The sequence below is a fragment of the Cyprinodon tularosa genome, unplaced genomic scaffold, assembly GCF_016077235.1.
Source record: "Cyprinodon tularosa strain WSP-4 unplaced genomic scaffold, ASM1607723v1 ctg30, whole genome shotgun sequence".
Classification (NCBI taxonomy): domain Eukaryota; kingdom Metazoa; phylum Chordata; class Actinopteri; order Cyprinodontiformes; family Cyprinodontidae; genus Cyprinodon; species Cyprinodon tularosa.
In genome coordinates, this window is record NW_024039008.1 from 1,357,703 (window position 1) to 1,373,417 (window position 15,715).

The 15,715-nt window shown below is 37.5% G+C and overlaps 1 protein-coding gene across 1 annotated transcript in view; it reads right to left on the reverse strand.

Annotated features, from left to right (window-relative positions):
- The window catches only part of LOC119787744 (desmoplakin-like), a 33,453-nt gene extending 19,841 nt beyond the window's left edge, over positions 1-13,612 (reverse strand). Inside the window, exons 1-16 of the mRNA XM_038291777.1 lie at positions 13,237-13,612; positions 9,746-9,833; positions 9,217-9,332; positions 8,957-9,119; positions 7,370-7,495; positions 7,098-7,157; positions 6,828-6,995; positions 6,475-6,579; positions 6,284-6,379; positions 3,463-3,588; positions 3,155-3,307; positions 2,888-3,042; positions 2,671-2,797; positions 2,318-2,504; positions 1,569-2,146; positions 1,264-1,442 (exon numbers count right to left, since the gene is read on the reverse strand). Of these exons, the coding sequence (XP_038147705.1) occupies positions 1,264-1,442; positions 1,569-2,146; positions 2,318-2,504; positions 2,671-2,797; positions 2,888-3,042; positions 3,155-3,307; positions 3,463-3,588; positions 6,284-6,379; positions 6,475-6,579; positions 6,828-6,995; positions 7,098-7,157; positions 7,370-7,495; positions 8,957-9,119; positions 9,217-9,332; positions 9,746-9,833; positions 13,237-13,484 (2,675 nt within the window). The 5' untranslated portion in view covers positions 13,485-13,612. The remainder of the gene's footprint in view (positions 1-1,263; positions 1,443-1,568; positions 2,147-2,317; positions 2,505-2,670; positions 2,798-2,887; positions 3,043-3,154; positions 3,308-3,462; positions 3,589-6,283; positions 6,380-6,474; positions 6,580-6,827; positions 6,996-7,097; positions 7,158-7,369; positions 7,496-8,956; positions 9,120-9,216; positions 9,333-9,745; positions 9,834-13,236) is intronic.
- Between the last annotated feature and the right edge of the window lie 2,103 nt (positions 13,613-15,715).

The following is a 15,715-nucleotide window of genomic DNA, read 5'->3' on the forward strand; positions in this document are numbered from 1 at the left end:
CTGCTTTGTAAAACTAGATGGCTGTTATCCTGAGTCTATTCACTACTGCATGTTACTCTGTGAACTACCTAACAGGATTTGTTAAATAAACTTATCCTGCTGCACAGGCTAAGTGGATCATATTTTCTGCCTTCCATTGATGAGGGCTTTTTATTTACTCACTCTGATGGTAAATAAAAAAATAAAATAAAAAAAGAAATAAATAAATCATTTCACAAACTCTGCATCAAACTGATAACACCAAACCAAAAATACTGCATATTTACACCATATATATTAGTGCTCTGAACTTCCATATCAATGCGTTTGTTGTTTTTTTTGCACCATGTTTTTTCTCCCACACTGTTTACATCTGATCACTGCTGCACTTTATGTAATGGAAATGTTTATTTAATATCTGAAAAGCTGTACTAAACATAATTTTGTTTTATTTACACTCTGTGTATACAAAATTAGTATAAAACTTGTCTAAGTCTAAGGTTAACTCTGGACGGACCTAAATTAGAGTTTAGTTACCTTATTGACATTACCTGTACTGAATGAAAAACCCTGAACATCAAAGAATTAAATCACGTAACTCAGGACCCTGCTTTCTACTCAGACTAAGGGAAGCCGACTCTATGAAACAGTGTTCTAACATTTGAACCTCTTAACATCCACCTCATTTTGGGTAATCCTCGCCTATTTTACATACCCAAATGGAAAAACAAATAACTTAGGAACTATAAGCCCAAATTACATATGCAATACATTATTTGAAGCTTACACCCTCTAGTTTACTAATATATAAATTAAAATTGAGTGACTAGAACACAGACCAACCTGCATCAGTTCAAACATGACTAAAAGTTGTTTCTTAATTCTCGGAAATGATAGGTCTTTTTTGAACAGCAGTACTAAAGACATTCTTGAGAAAATCAGGTTTTGTTGTATTATATGTGTTCTACATCGTTTCAAGCACAAATGCAGAACATTTCAGACCTAGACCTCAGACCTAGCTATAACAGTTCCAGAGCTGTGGGGTTTTGAACTTTTGGTGTCAGCTTGGAGCTGCACGCAATGGCTCCCCCTGCTGGTAAAAAGTTTACCGGTGGAATTTTATGCATTCTGAATTATTTCCCCCACTTAAGTTCAACCTGGTTGCCGGCGACCCGGTGGGTTTTAAGAGGTTAAATACTGTATGGAATGGAAATGTTCATTTATTGTCTGAAAAGCTCCGCTTTCACATTAGTATGATTTTTGAGGAGTGCTTCTGTTGAGTACCTTAGTACGTATGCGGATGAGCTGCTCTCCAGACTGCCCAGTCTCTGGTTGATCACTCCAATTTCACTGCGGAGGAACTGTGCTTTATCTTGATCATTCATGTTCTCCAGCTCTTGCAAGATACGCTCTCTTAAACGTATATAGGCATCACGCATCGAGTCAACGTCATCCTGTACCGACTAAATCAAACAAACAAAAAAAGATTAGTTGTATGTGGGAAACAAAAGAGCTCAATCATATGTTTGGGGTTTGTTGACTGCTTTAGAATTTTATATACTTCTATAACGTTGTTGTTTTTTTTGTACCTCTAGCTGAATGATCCTTAGACCACAGTCTTGAGCCCCGTCATCTCCGAAGCAAACGTGAACATACTGACTGAGCGAACCCTCAGCAGCATCCATTCTCAGTCTGAGGGCATGCAGCTCAGCTAAGAGCTGAGATGATGAGGAAAACGCAGAGGCGGAGGAGGAGGAAGAAGTCTTCCTCTTTTGTTCTGTTTTGGTCACTTTCACCACTTCTCTCTTGATTGTGTGCTCCTTCTCAGCCGTCTCTTTCTTAACCTGCTTTTTAAGCTCTGCTTGACGCCTCTCTTCCTCCAGCCTCCTGGCCTCCTCCTCTGCTGCCGCTTGCTGCTGTTGCTCTTGTTCTCGTTGCTGCTGCTGCTGTATTTGCTGTTGCTGTAGTTGCTGTTGCTGTAAGTGCTGTTGCTGTAGTTGCTGTTGCTGTAGTTGCTGTTGCTGTAGTAGCATCAGTTGGTGTTGCTGCTGTTCTTGTTGCAGTAGCAGTACCTGGTGTTGCTGGGGTTGTTGTTGTATGAAGTACACCTGTGGTTGAACCTGATGTTCAGTAATTTGTTGAACCTCTATTTGCTCCTGATGTCCAGCTGTGGGGAAGCAAAACTTTTTTTTTTAGCTTTTAGAATTAAAGGAATATAATCTGCTCCTATTTTTCAGATAATATATTTTCAAACTTAAATATATGTTTAGTTTTCTTAAAATATGATACTTTAGCAATAGAAAAAATGATTCCAATGTACAATTACTAAAACACTCACAATATGTGGGCAGCTCCACCACCAGTTTGTCATAATGGGCCTGGGCTCCAGCAACCTGGTTCTCAATACTCCTTTTGTCCTCATCAGCAAACATCTCCGAGCCATGGCTCATAATTTTGAATTCCTCAAAGTGGGTCTCCAGCTTCTTCATGATCTGACGGTACTCCTCAGGACGCATCTTGGACAACTAAACAATAAGCACACAGAGTGACTACCAAACTAAAAAAAGAAAGCATAAAAAAACTCCCTTTAATGCAACTTCAAGTGCAACCTAGTCTTGTTACTATTACGCTATGTCATGTTGAAGATGAAAACATTTTGTTAACTTAATATTAAATATTCCCACAGCTTACCATCGAGACGGTGAGAGAGTTGACGTAATTGATATCCATGAGGCAATAGTGCCAGGCAATGAGACTCTTAACATTGATGTACAGCTGATTCCAGAGGGACATGATGGCCTCGTAATACTGCTCATTCCTTCCCAAACACAAATACGTCAGTAAACTCTGAACAATTCGTGAAACTATGTTGGAAATGTTGTGTTGGTGCAGATTGTTCTTGTCTTACTTGTTGGCGAGGCTGATGCTCAGTGGATTAGGAGGCGGTACAATCAGACACACAGAAGGTATCAACATATCGATCCCTCCCGGGCCGGTTACACTCCATTTACTGCGCTGACTGTTGTCTTTCAGGATGGCCTCGTTGTCTTTTCGGATCACCTTCTGCAGGGACAAAAGAAAATATATATTCTTAATAACAATAATAAGACAGTTATTTAAACTTTTGGTCCATAGAACCCCTGTTTTTTTGTGTATTCTATATTATAGAAGTGACCTGGTCTTGTTTAAAGTCAGTCAGAGCCTTGACGATGATGCCACTGCTGCTCTTTTCCTGCGGGTTTCGAGGTTTCAACCTCACAATCGTCTTTGACTTGGCAGTCAGGTGTTGAACCTGCCGCTTTAAGTCTGTGATATTCTCCTTTTCCCTCTAGAAAAAAAGAGAATTACAAATCATTTACATCAGTTTTGAGCTACTAGATAATTCCCTTTCCAATGAGATTTCTTTAATCTCCTAAATGGTAAACTGCAAATCCTTTCGTTTTCTTTCTATTTTTACAAAAATACAACAGAAAATATACGCACCTCCAGGCCTTTAAGGAGCTCCTTTAGATCCTCCATCGAAGTGTCCTTGTTACAAGTGAATGTCTTTCGGATTATCTCATGTTGGTTTTGCAAAGCTTTGTGCGTATCATTAGCCTCTCTGAAGAACTATCAAAGAAAATAACATTAGATAAGCTTCATGAAAACACAGTCTATGATAAATAAATTAAAGAAAACAAAAGAGGATTTTTATTATCAGTAATCACAACTGAGATTTTCATTGCCAGGATAAAAGTAAAATAGCAAAACAAGGATTTGGAGCTAAATTCCGTTTTGCCACAGAAATGAAAAATGTTGTTTTTGTTATTGGCCATAGAACAAAACTTAAAAAATTTTGAGTTTTGTTTTTTATTGTTGTAAATAATGTAACAGTCATGTTTTTCTTTTTTTTTATTAAATGGGTTCATAGTGATCTTTACATTTTTAATCTTAATTTCAAATATATATATATATATATTTTTAACAACAGTAATATTATTTAGTAACTGGAGCAACTTGAGGTTTAAAGGAATAGTACACCCAAAACATGATTAGCCTTCATTTTCTACTCACCTCCATGCTGAACAACACTCTGGAGTACTTTTTTGATATCTCAAATGCATCTGGAGATCTGGGAGGCTTCTTGCTGTCTGCTGACATTCAAATAATGGAGGTCCATGGCGCCCGAGACAGAAAGGTCCATAAAAGTCCACAAAAACGTGTCAATATTCCTCCATACTGCTCGTCCAATGTAATCCAAGTGTCCTGAGTGGGTAGCATCCAGAATTTACTCGAAACGAAGTCATTTAGAATGTTTTTAGAGCATAAACAGTAGTGTATAGGATTTCCTAATAGCGCCCCCATGCGCGCTCACGATTCTACGGAAGCCGGCAGACCAAACCAGCGCATTCAGCTCGGCAAAGAACTCATGCTCTTCCTCAACACTGAAGTCCTCAGACATTTTTCTTTCGTTGTTTCTTTCTTTGCACAGGTAAACAGCACATTTCTTCTTCTACGCTTGCATTATCGGCAGACCAGACGCTGAATGCGCACTTTCTTCCGGTTTGGTCTGCCGGCTTCCGTAGAATCGTGAGCGCGCATGGGGGCGCTATTAGGAAATCCTATACACTACTGTTTATGCTCTAAAAACATTCTAAATGACTTCGTTTCGAGTAAATTCTGGATGCTACCCACTCAGGACACTTGGATTACATTGGACGAGCAGTATGGAGGAATATTGACACGTTTTTGTGGACTTTTATGGACCTTTCTGTCTCGGGCGCCATGGACCTCCATTATTTGAATGTCAGCAGACAGCAAGAAGCCTCCCAGATCTCCAGATGCATTTGAGATATCAAAAAAGTACTCCAGAGTGTTGTTCAGCATGGAGGTGAGTAGAAAATGAAGGCTAATCATGTTTTGGGTGTACTATTCCTTTAAAATCAGGCTTCTTTTATCACCCCTGAGCCGTCACGGTTGTTCATCATGGAGCCAAGCTATGTAATGAGAGTAAAATGCTGTTGTTCATTATAAAGCGGATTGCTGCTGTCATGGTGTTTTTCAGCAAGGTGGTCTACCACAACCTGTCAACCCAGTGGTACAGATCCAGAAACCCTCCAAAGAAAGGCATCTATAAGGCAGCCTGATCAGATGCACAAATAGAACTCCTTCTGATGCTGATGAAATAGTTCAAGCCTTGCCTAACTAAAGGAGGACTTCCCGTTTTATAATTTCTCTCCAGTGAATCATATTTTTGATAAAAAAATGGATTTTGTCAGTACTTTAGGGCTGCAACTGATGAATATTTTGCAAATAGTGAATTAGTTGGCGATTATCTCAATGATAGATCAATCACGATGAATCCGATTAAATGTTTCACCCTTAAACTACATGTAAGAGCTGTAGCCGGGCTGGCAAATCACACAGTTTTCCTCTACAAAGCACATCTGAGCAGTGCCCACATTGCTTTAAACAAAGTCATAACCTATATGTCTGTCTACCAGTCCACCCCCACATAACTAGCAAAAGACAAAATCACAAAGAAACTTCAAATTCTCTGCTTGATGCAGAGATTGAATGTCCCTCAAAGGGAACAATGCAGCTTCTTCTTGTTGATAGCCCTGAGCTTAAGCACATTAGGAATATGGTGATCTGCTGAGTCAATTGATGGATGTCAGGTGACACTTTTGAAACATAGATGGGTTGTAGTGAAATGAACAGACAAAACCTAAGTATATTACAATCCTGAATAGATCAGTGTTTAAAAGAATGGTTGTAGGATTAAAACGAGGAATTTTTAACACACATCACACTGCATATTATTGCCTTTTCTAAAGCGAACTCTCATACAGTTCATACACAGGATGATACAAAACAGGGCACAGTATTTAGCTGCACTAAGCAAAACAATGTCTAAATATTTAGGAAGAGAAAAATACCAAAAATCTACAACTATGCAGTAAAAGTAACAGAGAACCTTAATGAAAGAAAATACCAAACGTTTTCTGGAACAGTGAAGTGCATCTTCATTTATAATTTGATTTTTGCGTTTACCAGGACTAAGATCCACCATGGTAAAACAATCTGACAGTATAGATACTGATTTCTCTGCATAAATGCATTAAGCCATATTAACAAACTAACAACAATTAGTATTTGCCTTATGAAGCATTTACTTTCAGTATTTTAGTTGAAAATGTTATATTTCAGGCAGCTGAATCATCACTGATCACAGAGGTCAGCAGTGACTAAAACTGTACAGTCTTCACTTACTCCAAGACAGTAAGTTTAAAGGTGCCGCAGCAGTGGAACATGTCTGATTTACCTGGCAGTAAGCTGCGTTCTCCTTCAGGTGAGTTTCAATGCACATTGTAATTTGAAGAAGCCAGCTCCACTGAGTCTGCAAAGTGTCCATGTAAGCCTGGCAGAAAATATATTTTAACATTTTAAATACAATTTATTGCTGTATAGATGCAAAAAATGTTGTCAATTTCAAAATAAGTGTCATCTCCAGACCTCAATCTTATCAGAGGCAGGGTGGGCTTTTTTCAAAAGTGTTTTTGCTTTAGTCTGAAGTTTATGCAGATCCTTCTCTTTGGTCTCCAGGGCACTCATAAGTTGCTGTTAGATGAGAAGAAGAATTATAGTCATAAAGCATACCAAGATGCTGCATCAGGAGAAGCTCCGTGGTTCCTCTACAAGCAGAGGATAAATGATGGCAGCTGACAAAATCATATCTGTGGAAAACTTTTATAGCCATTAAATACAACACAAGTGATTTAGGCTCTTAGAATTTTTCCAAGAATGTTAATTGACTGAAATTTCTTTGGCCCTGAAACAAAAATGTTGCTGTATTTGGTTTCACTGACCGAGTAGCTCTCCTGCTTCGTAGGGATGTATTTTTCTATGTTCCTGTCGCTCCAGTCGAACATCAGCTCCTCCTCCTCCTTTTCGTTTACCCACATGATCTCTTTGGATATTTCCTCGAGAAACAGAATCGTCTCTCGCAGCTGCTCGGTTTGTAAATTGGACATTTTCTAAAACAAAAGGAGATAGTGAGGTGATCCAAAAAATATGACAAAATTCAGCAAAAAGATTCACACATCAGAGGGTAATAATGATATGTTAGTTTCTTTAACCTGTAAAGAGTCCCACTCCTGTTCCAGGGCATACTTGTTGGGTTTGTCTCCCAATTTTCTCTGAGGAGAAGATGATAAAACATTTAAAATGTCTTAAAACCATTTTAAGGAAAAAAATGCTTACTGGAGGGAGCATGAGGGAAATTTTAAAAAAGGTATTCCTTCTCTGAATTTTTTGAAGTTTTGAAGTTATAATATAGTCTGTATATAGCATATATGGTATGATATTATAGATATAAATTCCAGACAGACAGACGGAAGACTAAACCCACCATTTCATCAATTGCTCGTTGCACCTCAGGGGACCGCTGGATCGAGGAGTGAAACCTCTGGTGATTGATAAGCTGCTGCTCTAGGCCCCCAGGGTCGTCTGCCCAGGCAGTTGTTTCAATTAACCGCTGGAATAATACAAACATTTATATAATTACACAATCAGGCTTTAAATAAAGTCAAATGATATATTTCTTAGGAAAATCCCCATAAAAGTCTCACTGAATGGATAATTTCCTGAGGCTGGAAAACCTCTGAACAGGGAGACTTTTTCAAATATGCTTTTAAATTATCCAAAGAGTCTTTTGATAATTAATCTAAACAACAAATTTTCCAAGTAATTAATCTGCTGGCAGCTTTATATTAACTGCTAAACACGAAAAATAAAATGTCCAGTTGATTAATCCAAATAGAACATTTCTGAAGCAAAAAAAGATTAAAGTTTCTTTTTGTTAGTCATGAAGCTAAATGACAACTTGTCACCATGATCTCTGAAAACAGTAGGGGTGAGTATTGGTCAGTGTGCTGCCATACGATACGTCTCACGAAACTTGGGTCACCATACGATACTATCCAGATATTGCAATATTTTACCCAGCTATCAAAATGAAATTTATAGATAAAAAAGCAAAAGCTAATATATTCATCAAAATCCGTGTTCTTTGGGGTTAGAGTCAGTCCACGTCTTCCACTGCGACTGCCTCAAGGGCTCCACGCCGCTATAGAGCGGCGCTGCAGAGGTAGCCCATTTTCCCTCATTGTTTTAGGTTAAAATATTATTTTTCTTTAATCTATATTAGGATCTGAAAGATTGATATTATATTGGGCAGCCAAAAATCACAATATATCGCCAAATCGAATATTTACCACAACCCTAGAAAACAGTAAGCAGTCACAAACTTTTAACCAACATGGACTTTCTGGTGTAATAAGTGATTAGGGAAGCAGCATGATGTACTGACATAATACAAACAGAGCAGTAGGGTCTGCAGTGGGCAAAGAGAGCAGATACAACGTTGACAACGGGCTTACTGACAAAATTTTTGTTTTCCTTTGTCTTAAAGACTAGTATAATCCTAATGTAAATGTCTGTAAACAACCCAGCTACAGAGACACAAGCTTAATGCAAGTTTATTTTAGGTACACCAGACTAGATTACAAGCAGAAGGGTTTTTTCTTGGAGATGTGTCTTTAAAGCTGAGCTTTAAATGAGTTCTGGGGACCAAGCACTTAAATCATAGCCTACAGAAATACCAGTATGCAGCATTTCTTTCATTCTTATGCTTTTTACTAATTTTTTGATGTGTAAAAACAATTTTTCTCAGAAAAAGAGTATGTAAAGTTCATAGCATCTGCTATAGGTCAGCACAAATTCTATAAAAGAAAAACAAATCTATGATGATTTAACTGTTAAGTAGTTGACTGTAATCCTGAAAGAGTAATAAAACAAGACTGTTTTGTGGCTTTAATTGGGATTTTCTATTTGAGAACATCTTAACTCCTACTTGATGCAGGAGACTTGGGTTGGGTTTGAGGTTTCGGTTTTTATTGTGTCATGCAGCTTAATGTGTGTTTGAGTTTGTTCCTGCCTTTTGCTGAGCGATCCAAGCCATAGCATCATTATAGCTCCTTGCTGATTCTTCCCAGCCTCCAGAGCTCTTTCTCCTGCTCATGCTCATGCTCTTCCTCCTCTGCATGGTGCCCGACATGACCATGTGGACCTCCTTCAGCTGATCAGTGTAGAGGTCCACACTGCAAATAGAGGAGAAAGCAACAATGCATTTTGGGTTAGGCTTTAGGAAATCTTATCAGAACATGGCAGAGGTGATTAAAGGGAAAGCAGTTTTACTTTCTCATTAGACCGTCAAAGGGTTGCCCCATTTGACGCAACTCTAGGGCGAAGTATTTTAACTTCTCGATGGCCTCTCTGGCCAATTCCATATAGTGCTCAGCATCACCCGAGCCCTGCAAGACAAGTACAAAAAATAAGTTCAGGTTGGAAAATGTCTTCTTTTACTAGAACAAATCCAATATTTAAAAGAAGCAATCTCTGGCTGACAATTTGCAATCACTGACACAAGACTAAGAAAACATTGCAGCTATTTTTAAAAGCTGAACGGCTACTGATGAGCTTTTTCGTTAGGCAGCTCAAGTAGAGAGAGAAAAAAAGCCTAATTTTCTATGTGGTTTCTGTTGTAAATCTCCCCTTTAAACCACAGCATTTCTCTCATTTTTTCCCCAACCAACAGAGGACAAGCTGCAACTACACACTCCCTCAAATCACATGTTAAACCCTCTAAAAAGCTGAAATTCACTATGACGCATCTGCGTCCGATAAGAAAAAAATAAAATTTTAGAGCATAAAAATCACCACTCACAGCCTGAATGGCGAACTCGGCCTTCTTCAGGTACTCATTGCAGAGAATCTGCTGCTGTGTGGCTCTGTTGGCGATGGACACGGTGGGGCTGCAGGGGGCAGCAAAAGAAAGCGTCACACCACAATGTCACCATTAAGACCAATCTACAAAATCCTGCTCTAATAAAAATAAAACACATGAATTCCTCCGCAAAGTATTCCAGTACTTTTATTGGCCAGAGAAAAACTTAAATTGTCCAGTTTAAAACTGCATCTAATCATATTCATATTTCAAAACAGCTAGTTAGTATTTAATGTTAATTTTTCCCTGACTTAATAATATTTTCTAAATAAAAAATGACAAAAGAAGACTGAATCATGATCTGTCACTGACTGAATAGATGGTTCAGTGATGAATATCCATTAAAGTGGTTAAAACTCGCTATATTCAATAGAAAAACATTGTTTTAGGGTTAAAATAATGTTTTATTTTGCATGAGAAAATATTCAAAGCTCTACAATTAGTCTTAGGAGATAATACCATTATTAATTTCCCCTGACATATTTACGAATGTCCTCTATGAATTGTATCCACATGTTTTTATCAATAGGCTCTATACACAACTCCACCACTTCCTGAACTTCAGGAGGCTCCTTTGCTTCCTGTCTTTCATGATTGGATGCACTAATTAATCCAGGTGTGTATGACCTAAGTAACTGGCCAGACACACCTGGATTAATCACTTCGTCCAGTAATGAAAGACAGGAAACAAAGGAGCTGCCTTAAATTCAGGAAGTAGTGGAGCTGTGCATAGAGCCCATTAATTGGAGTCCTGACTTGAATCTGAAAGGAAAGCTGGGAGCTAAGCATTAGGGTGATGGCAAAGAGGCCTCCCAACGTTAACGAGTAGAAGCTCATCAACAAATACATAGAACTTCAAAATATGAGTGAAAACAGTGCGAAAGGCGGAACAGGACATATAAAAAAGGTTAGGTAAATTATACAATGATTATTGAAAGGATTATAAAGCATTTCTCAAATTCCAATTTCTAAAACAGTATAAATAAATGAAATTTTTTTCTTCAAATTTTACACTTTTTTTTCCTACTAAACTATTTTGTTCTTGAAAGTATGCTTGTCTCATGTCCTGTCAAAATTCGGTTTCTAGTTTCAAAGAAATATTTTAAAATCATAATCCTACAGGACCTCTAACAACCTTATAGCCTTATATCATTTCCTCTATGCTCAAAATTTGCTACTAAAAGCTGCCACACCTTTTAACATGTTTAAGGTGGTTTGCTCAACATCTCCCCCATACTTTCTAAAAATAAAAAGGTTTTGCAGCTCTTTCACTCCTTTTTTCAGCTCAGCGTATGACAAATCTTTAAGATATTTTTTTCTATTTATTTGCACACGCATATACAGAACTTCATTCTAACCTATAAATCTTAAAGGTTGTGATTCAACTAAACCTTCCCCAGTTTATACCCAACAATTACAAGGCCATATAACTCATATGTTAATGCATATGACATAACTATTACATGACTATGTGTGTAATTGCATATAGATTTGTTTCTCTTATTAGGTAAATATTTTTAATTATATAACAAAATAAATCACAAATTAAATTCCCAACCTGATGATAAATAAATGATTTATATTTATTTATGGAGGTTTTATATAATCTCATATTTGTAATGATAGTTATCCTTAATCCCAGCTCAGTGAGGTGATTATTAAGTAAAAGAGAATATGGCTGCTAATCAAACCTACAGCAACTCCCTTTAGGATTAATAAAGTATTTTTGAGTTGGATTTTATTCAGTTAATATCAAAATAACAAGGACGGTGTCCCAGAGAAGATATTTCAATATATAACTTAGAAGACAATAGAAAAAAAGCACTATGCAAATCCTCTTCAAGGGTGGTATGAAACCAGTTGTGCAAAAATACCAAATGTTATGCAAAAATGTAAGCGTAATACTGAAGTACATGATTTTATGCTTTTAATCTGCTAAAGTAGAGCAGCATTGAAAATACAACCTAACCAGGCCCTAAAACAAGACGTGAGAGATGAATCATGGAAAGCTTTTATCCATCAAATAAGTGGTTATTCATTTATTCACATACAGGTGAGTGTTAAGAATCTGTATCAGAGTGATAAAAGCTGAATTTAAATGTCTGTAGACAACAAGAAGGACAACTGACCGAGCCAATGTTTTTATAGTAGCTCGGACATATACGGCCTCACCTTAATAGATTAAAAAAGGAGCCAAAATAATCTGGTAGCAAACATTTGAGTGAGAAACCAGTTTCTTTGCATTTCCTCACAACGCATTTAGAAAAATAAGAAAGTTGAACTGCATCAGAACAGATGCAGAAATCATTCGTTTAGCAAACAGCTTTTTGGTTACATTCAAACATATGTATGCTATCATAACTTAGATAAGTAACATGCCAGTGGTTTCATATGTATAAAGCCATAACTTCTCACAACACAATATAATTTTAAATGCATTTTACCTGTCTTTACTTAAAACATTGACATGCTATTTATTTAAATAATGCTTAGATTGTTTAGAAGAAGGGACAGGGCAGACTGTACGTCCTAAGGAGAATCAATGTTTGCAGCAAAGGCTTCATATATTATATAAGTTTGTTGTGGAGAGTGTGATCTCTTCTGGCATCATCTGCACGGCTAACAGCATCAGAGCAAATGACTTAAAGAAGCTCAACAAGCTGATAAAGGAGGTCGGCTCTGCTCTAGGACTTCCTCTAGAACCTCTGAAGATCATTTCACAAAGAATTCTTTATAAAGAGAAGAACATGGAATTTACTTTTACTTTTAGATCAATAAAGCATGTTTTATTGAATTGTGTAAATAATCTTAAAAACTAAAAGCTTAATGGGAACTTTGCATCAGAAACTGAATATACAATACATTTACTAAAGAAAGCTTTCTTGTATATTCGAAACTCTAAGCATTTTTCTTAAAGCAGAGCAGTGGCTTATTTCCTGTCTTTGTGAGGCTGTTTGGAGCGAATGACACAGAATGGCCTGGAATGAAGATTGCTGAAGATGTTGCAACAGAGCAAGCACAAAAGTTCAGGGTGGATCATAAATCATGTGTCCCCAGAGGCAAGAGGAGCTGCTGTACACAGCACATCTAATATCCATCATATTTAAGGGGAATTAAATGTTTATAGCTGCAGATGTGTTTCATTTTGAGGGTGTGGGACTCATTATGCAGATTAGGACATATGAGAACCCCCTGATTAGCAGCATTGCTGGCATTGAAAGAACTTTTAAATTGGATTTTGCAAATACTTTATTTCATTTTAGAAGTAAAACATCACAAATATGGATGAAATGATTTGCTTTGCTTCTGCACAGATACTTTTTTCTGTTCAGGGTTTATCACAGCAACAGTGGGTACAGAAATAAAGGAGACTTTATAATAAATATTTCATGCAGTCTAGCTTTCTGAATTACAAAATACAAATATTGCACCTGCTTCCGCCATTGGAGCTGCTCCCCATGCCGCTACTCATCATCATCATCCCCCCCTTCGTTGTCATCGACCTCGAAAGTGACTTGGTTTTGTATCCCTCGCCAAATTCGTATCCATAACCGCCTCCGTGGCCCGCGTCGCTCCGTGCGTAATGGTAGGTCCCCCCGCCGCCAAGGTCAGGGAGTTGGCCCTTGGAGCTGGCCCTCCGGCCTGAGTTGAGCATCTGCTGGGACCCGTACGTGCTCATTGTGACCGAGAAACGGCTGCCAGGGAGCCGGTTGCAGCAGACAGTCGCGTCTCCTCCAACTGTCCTCCTCCGGTCCCTCTGCTGAACAGTGAGGGTGAGAGGCGCGCAGGGAAGGAGACTTTTAGGAGGTGAAGGGCCACACCTCTGAGTCTCCACTCTCTCCAAAAGTTTTCATCTGTGCTGCCACGCCCTTTAAAAATCAGCTGGAGGCAGAAATGTGGGTGTGTTTCATTCCTATCACTGTTGGAGCTACTTTGACTATCAGAGTTATGATGAAAGGAACTCATCTTCTAAATTGAGCTGTTCAGAAAAGATGACTTTAACCAAAGAATAGAAAATGTGGAAGCTTGTGTACGTTTGTAACATTACAGATACATGCTTTCCAAAAGTAGTTGGAAAAAAAGACAATTTATGGGCTAATCTTGAAATCTACAGTCAAGGGCGGAGCTAGATGAGGGGGCAGGGGTGGCCCTACCATTTTTTTCCCCTTTTAATACAGATGGTGGCAGCAGTAATACTCTCAAGTGGAATATTCAAAACATTTTATTTTTTTGTGGTTAATTATACACATCAATATACTAACATCATAGATGATAAGTACAGAACTCATGCTCTATTCAGAACTAGATTTTGTGTTATATGGGGTAAAGAGAAAATTATGTGTCTCTGCAAGTCAGCTAGGAGTTTTCCGTGAAATCAAAGATAAACAACAATTTTAAATAAAACTTCTCAAATAATCAATTTATGTGCTTGTAAATATCAATTTTATGCAGAATGTTTTTGATACAAGTAGGTAAGTAATGACAATGGAAAAGATTTATGCCCCAGAACCCAAAGCTGAGTTTTATCCTATAATTTGGCTGTGACTCCATCAGATGTACAGTATCTGAACAAACTAAAAAAAATGCAGGTATACGTTAGTAAAACCATCCACACTCCTTCTTCCCTTCATGGCTTGAGTTAGGCAGCCTTGTGGCTTCTGATAGTTTTCTTTCGGCACGTATCTCCTGTTTCCCATTCTCCGTAAAGACAAGGTTTGTGGACTGCATCTAATAATATTGTCCTCTTAACAGATTTTCATGAGCTGTGGATCACTGCAGCTCCTTCAGAGTCACCTTTGGCCCCTTCTTGGCTGCTGCTCCAATTAAAACTCTTCTTTTTAGGCATGCAGATTAAGGTGGTAAAGCCATGTTTAGGTCTGCAGCTGTGCAAACCTCCTTTCATTTTGGGATTATTGATTTAGGAGAGAGTGTAAAAAAGTAGGATATATTTTCATAACCCCACTCCACTTTAATGGTCCTCACAACTTCATTACTGACCTGTTGGCCATGATCCTTAATCCTCATGTTAAGACTTTTTTTTAAATTGGATTTATTAAATAAAACATTTTTTGTTATTTGGAATGTAAATTCAACCAACCATGTTTAATGATTTTTTTTCTTGTCATTTCTGCACAGATAGTTTAGCATAATAATGTTAATAACAGCTCAGATGATATGTAGAGCTGCAGAGTTTGCAAGCTAGGCAAGCCCCTAAAGGAATGAAGCATCAGGAACATGTCAGTAGAGGAGTGTTAATGAAACGACACGCACAGGGTGTGTCCACAAGTTCGTTTCCAACAAGAAAGTAACAGACTTTCAATTCAAGACCTCTGTTCCCAGCTCTCTGTAGAGACTTAAAGGATTAAAACCTCCTTTCAAGGTGTTATCTTAAGCTTTCAAACTATAAATTGCAGAGGGTTTCCAGCATTTCAGTTTCGTTTCTGCAAATAAGCAACGATATATATATATATATATATATATATATATATATATATATATATATATATATATATATATATATATATATATATATATATATATATATATATATATATATATATATATAAATGTTGTTTGCTTATAATAACGAATCTGCTCTCACTGCTCAACACATCAGCAGGCTGTAAAAGAAATTATAGGTGTTGCAGAGTGCCAAATAGTTTTATTGGTTTTATGTGCAAAGCAGCAGCACGTTTGCAGAAGGAGGAAGATTCCAATTAAAAAAGAATGACAAGCAACTGAAGGTTCAGGGTAACACAATGAAAACATGCCTTTTAAAACCTTCTGAAATATGAGTAAAGATGTTGTCCAAAGTAAAAAAAAAATACATATTTGAATGATATTTTTATGGATTTAAGGACCCTTTACTAACTCACTTAATTGCCAGTGTACTCTTTAAAAAACACATTG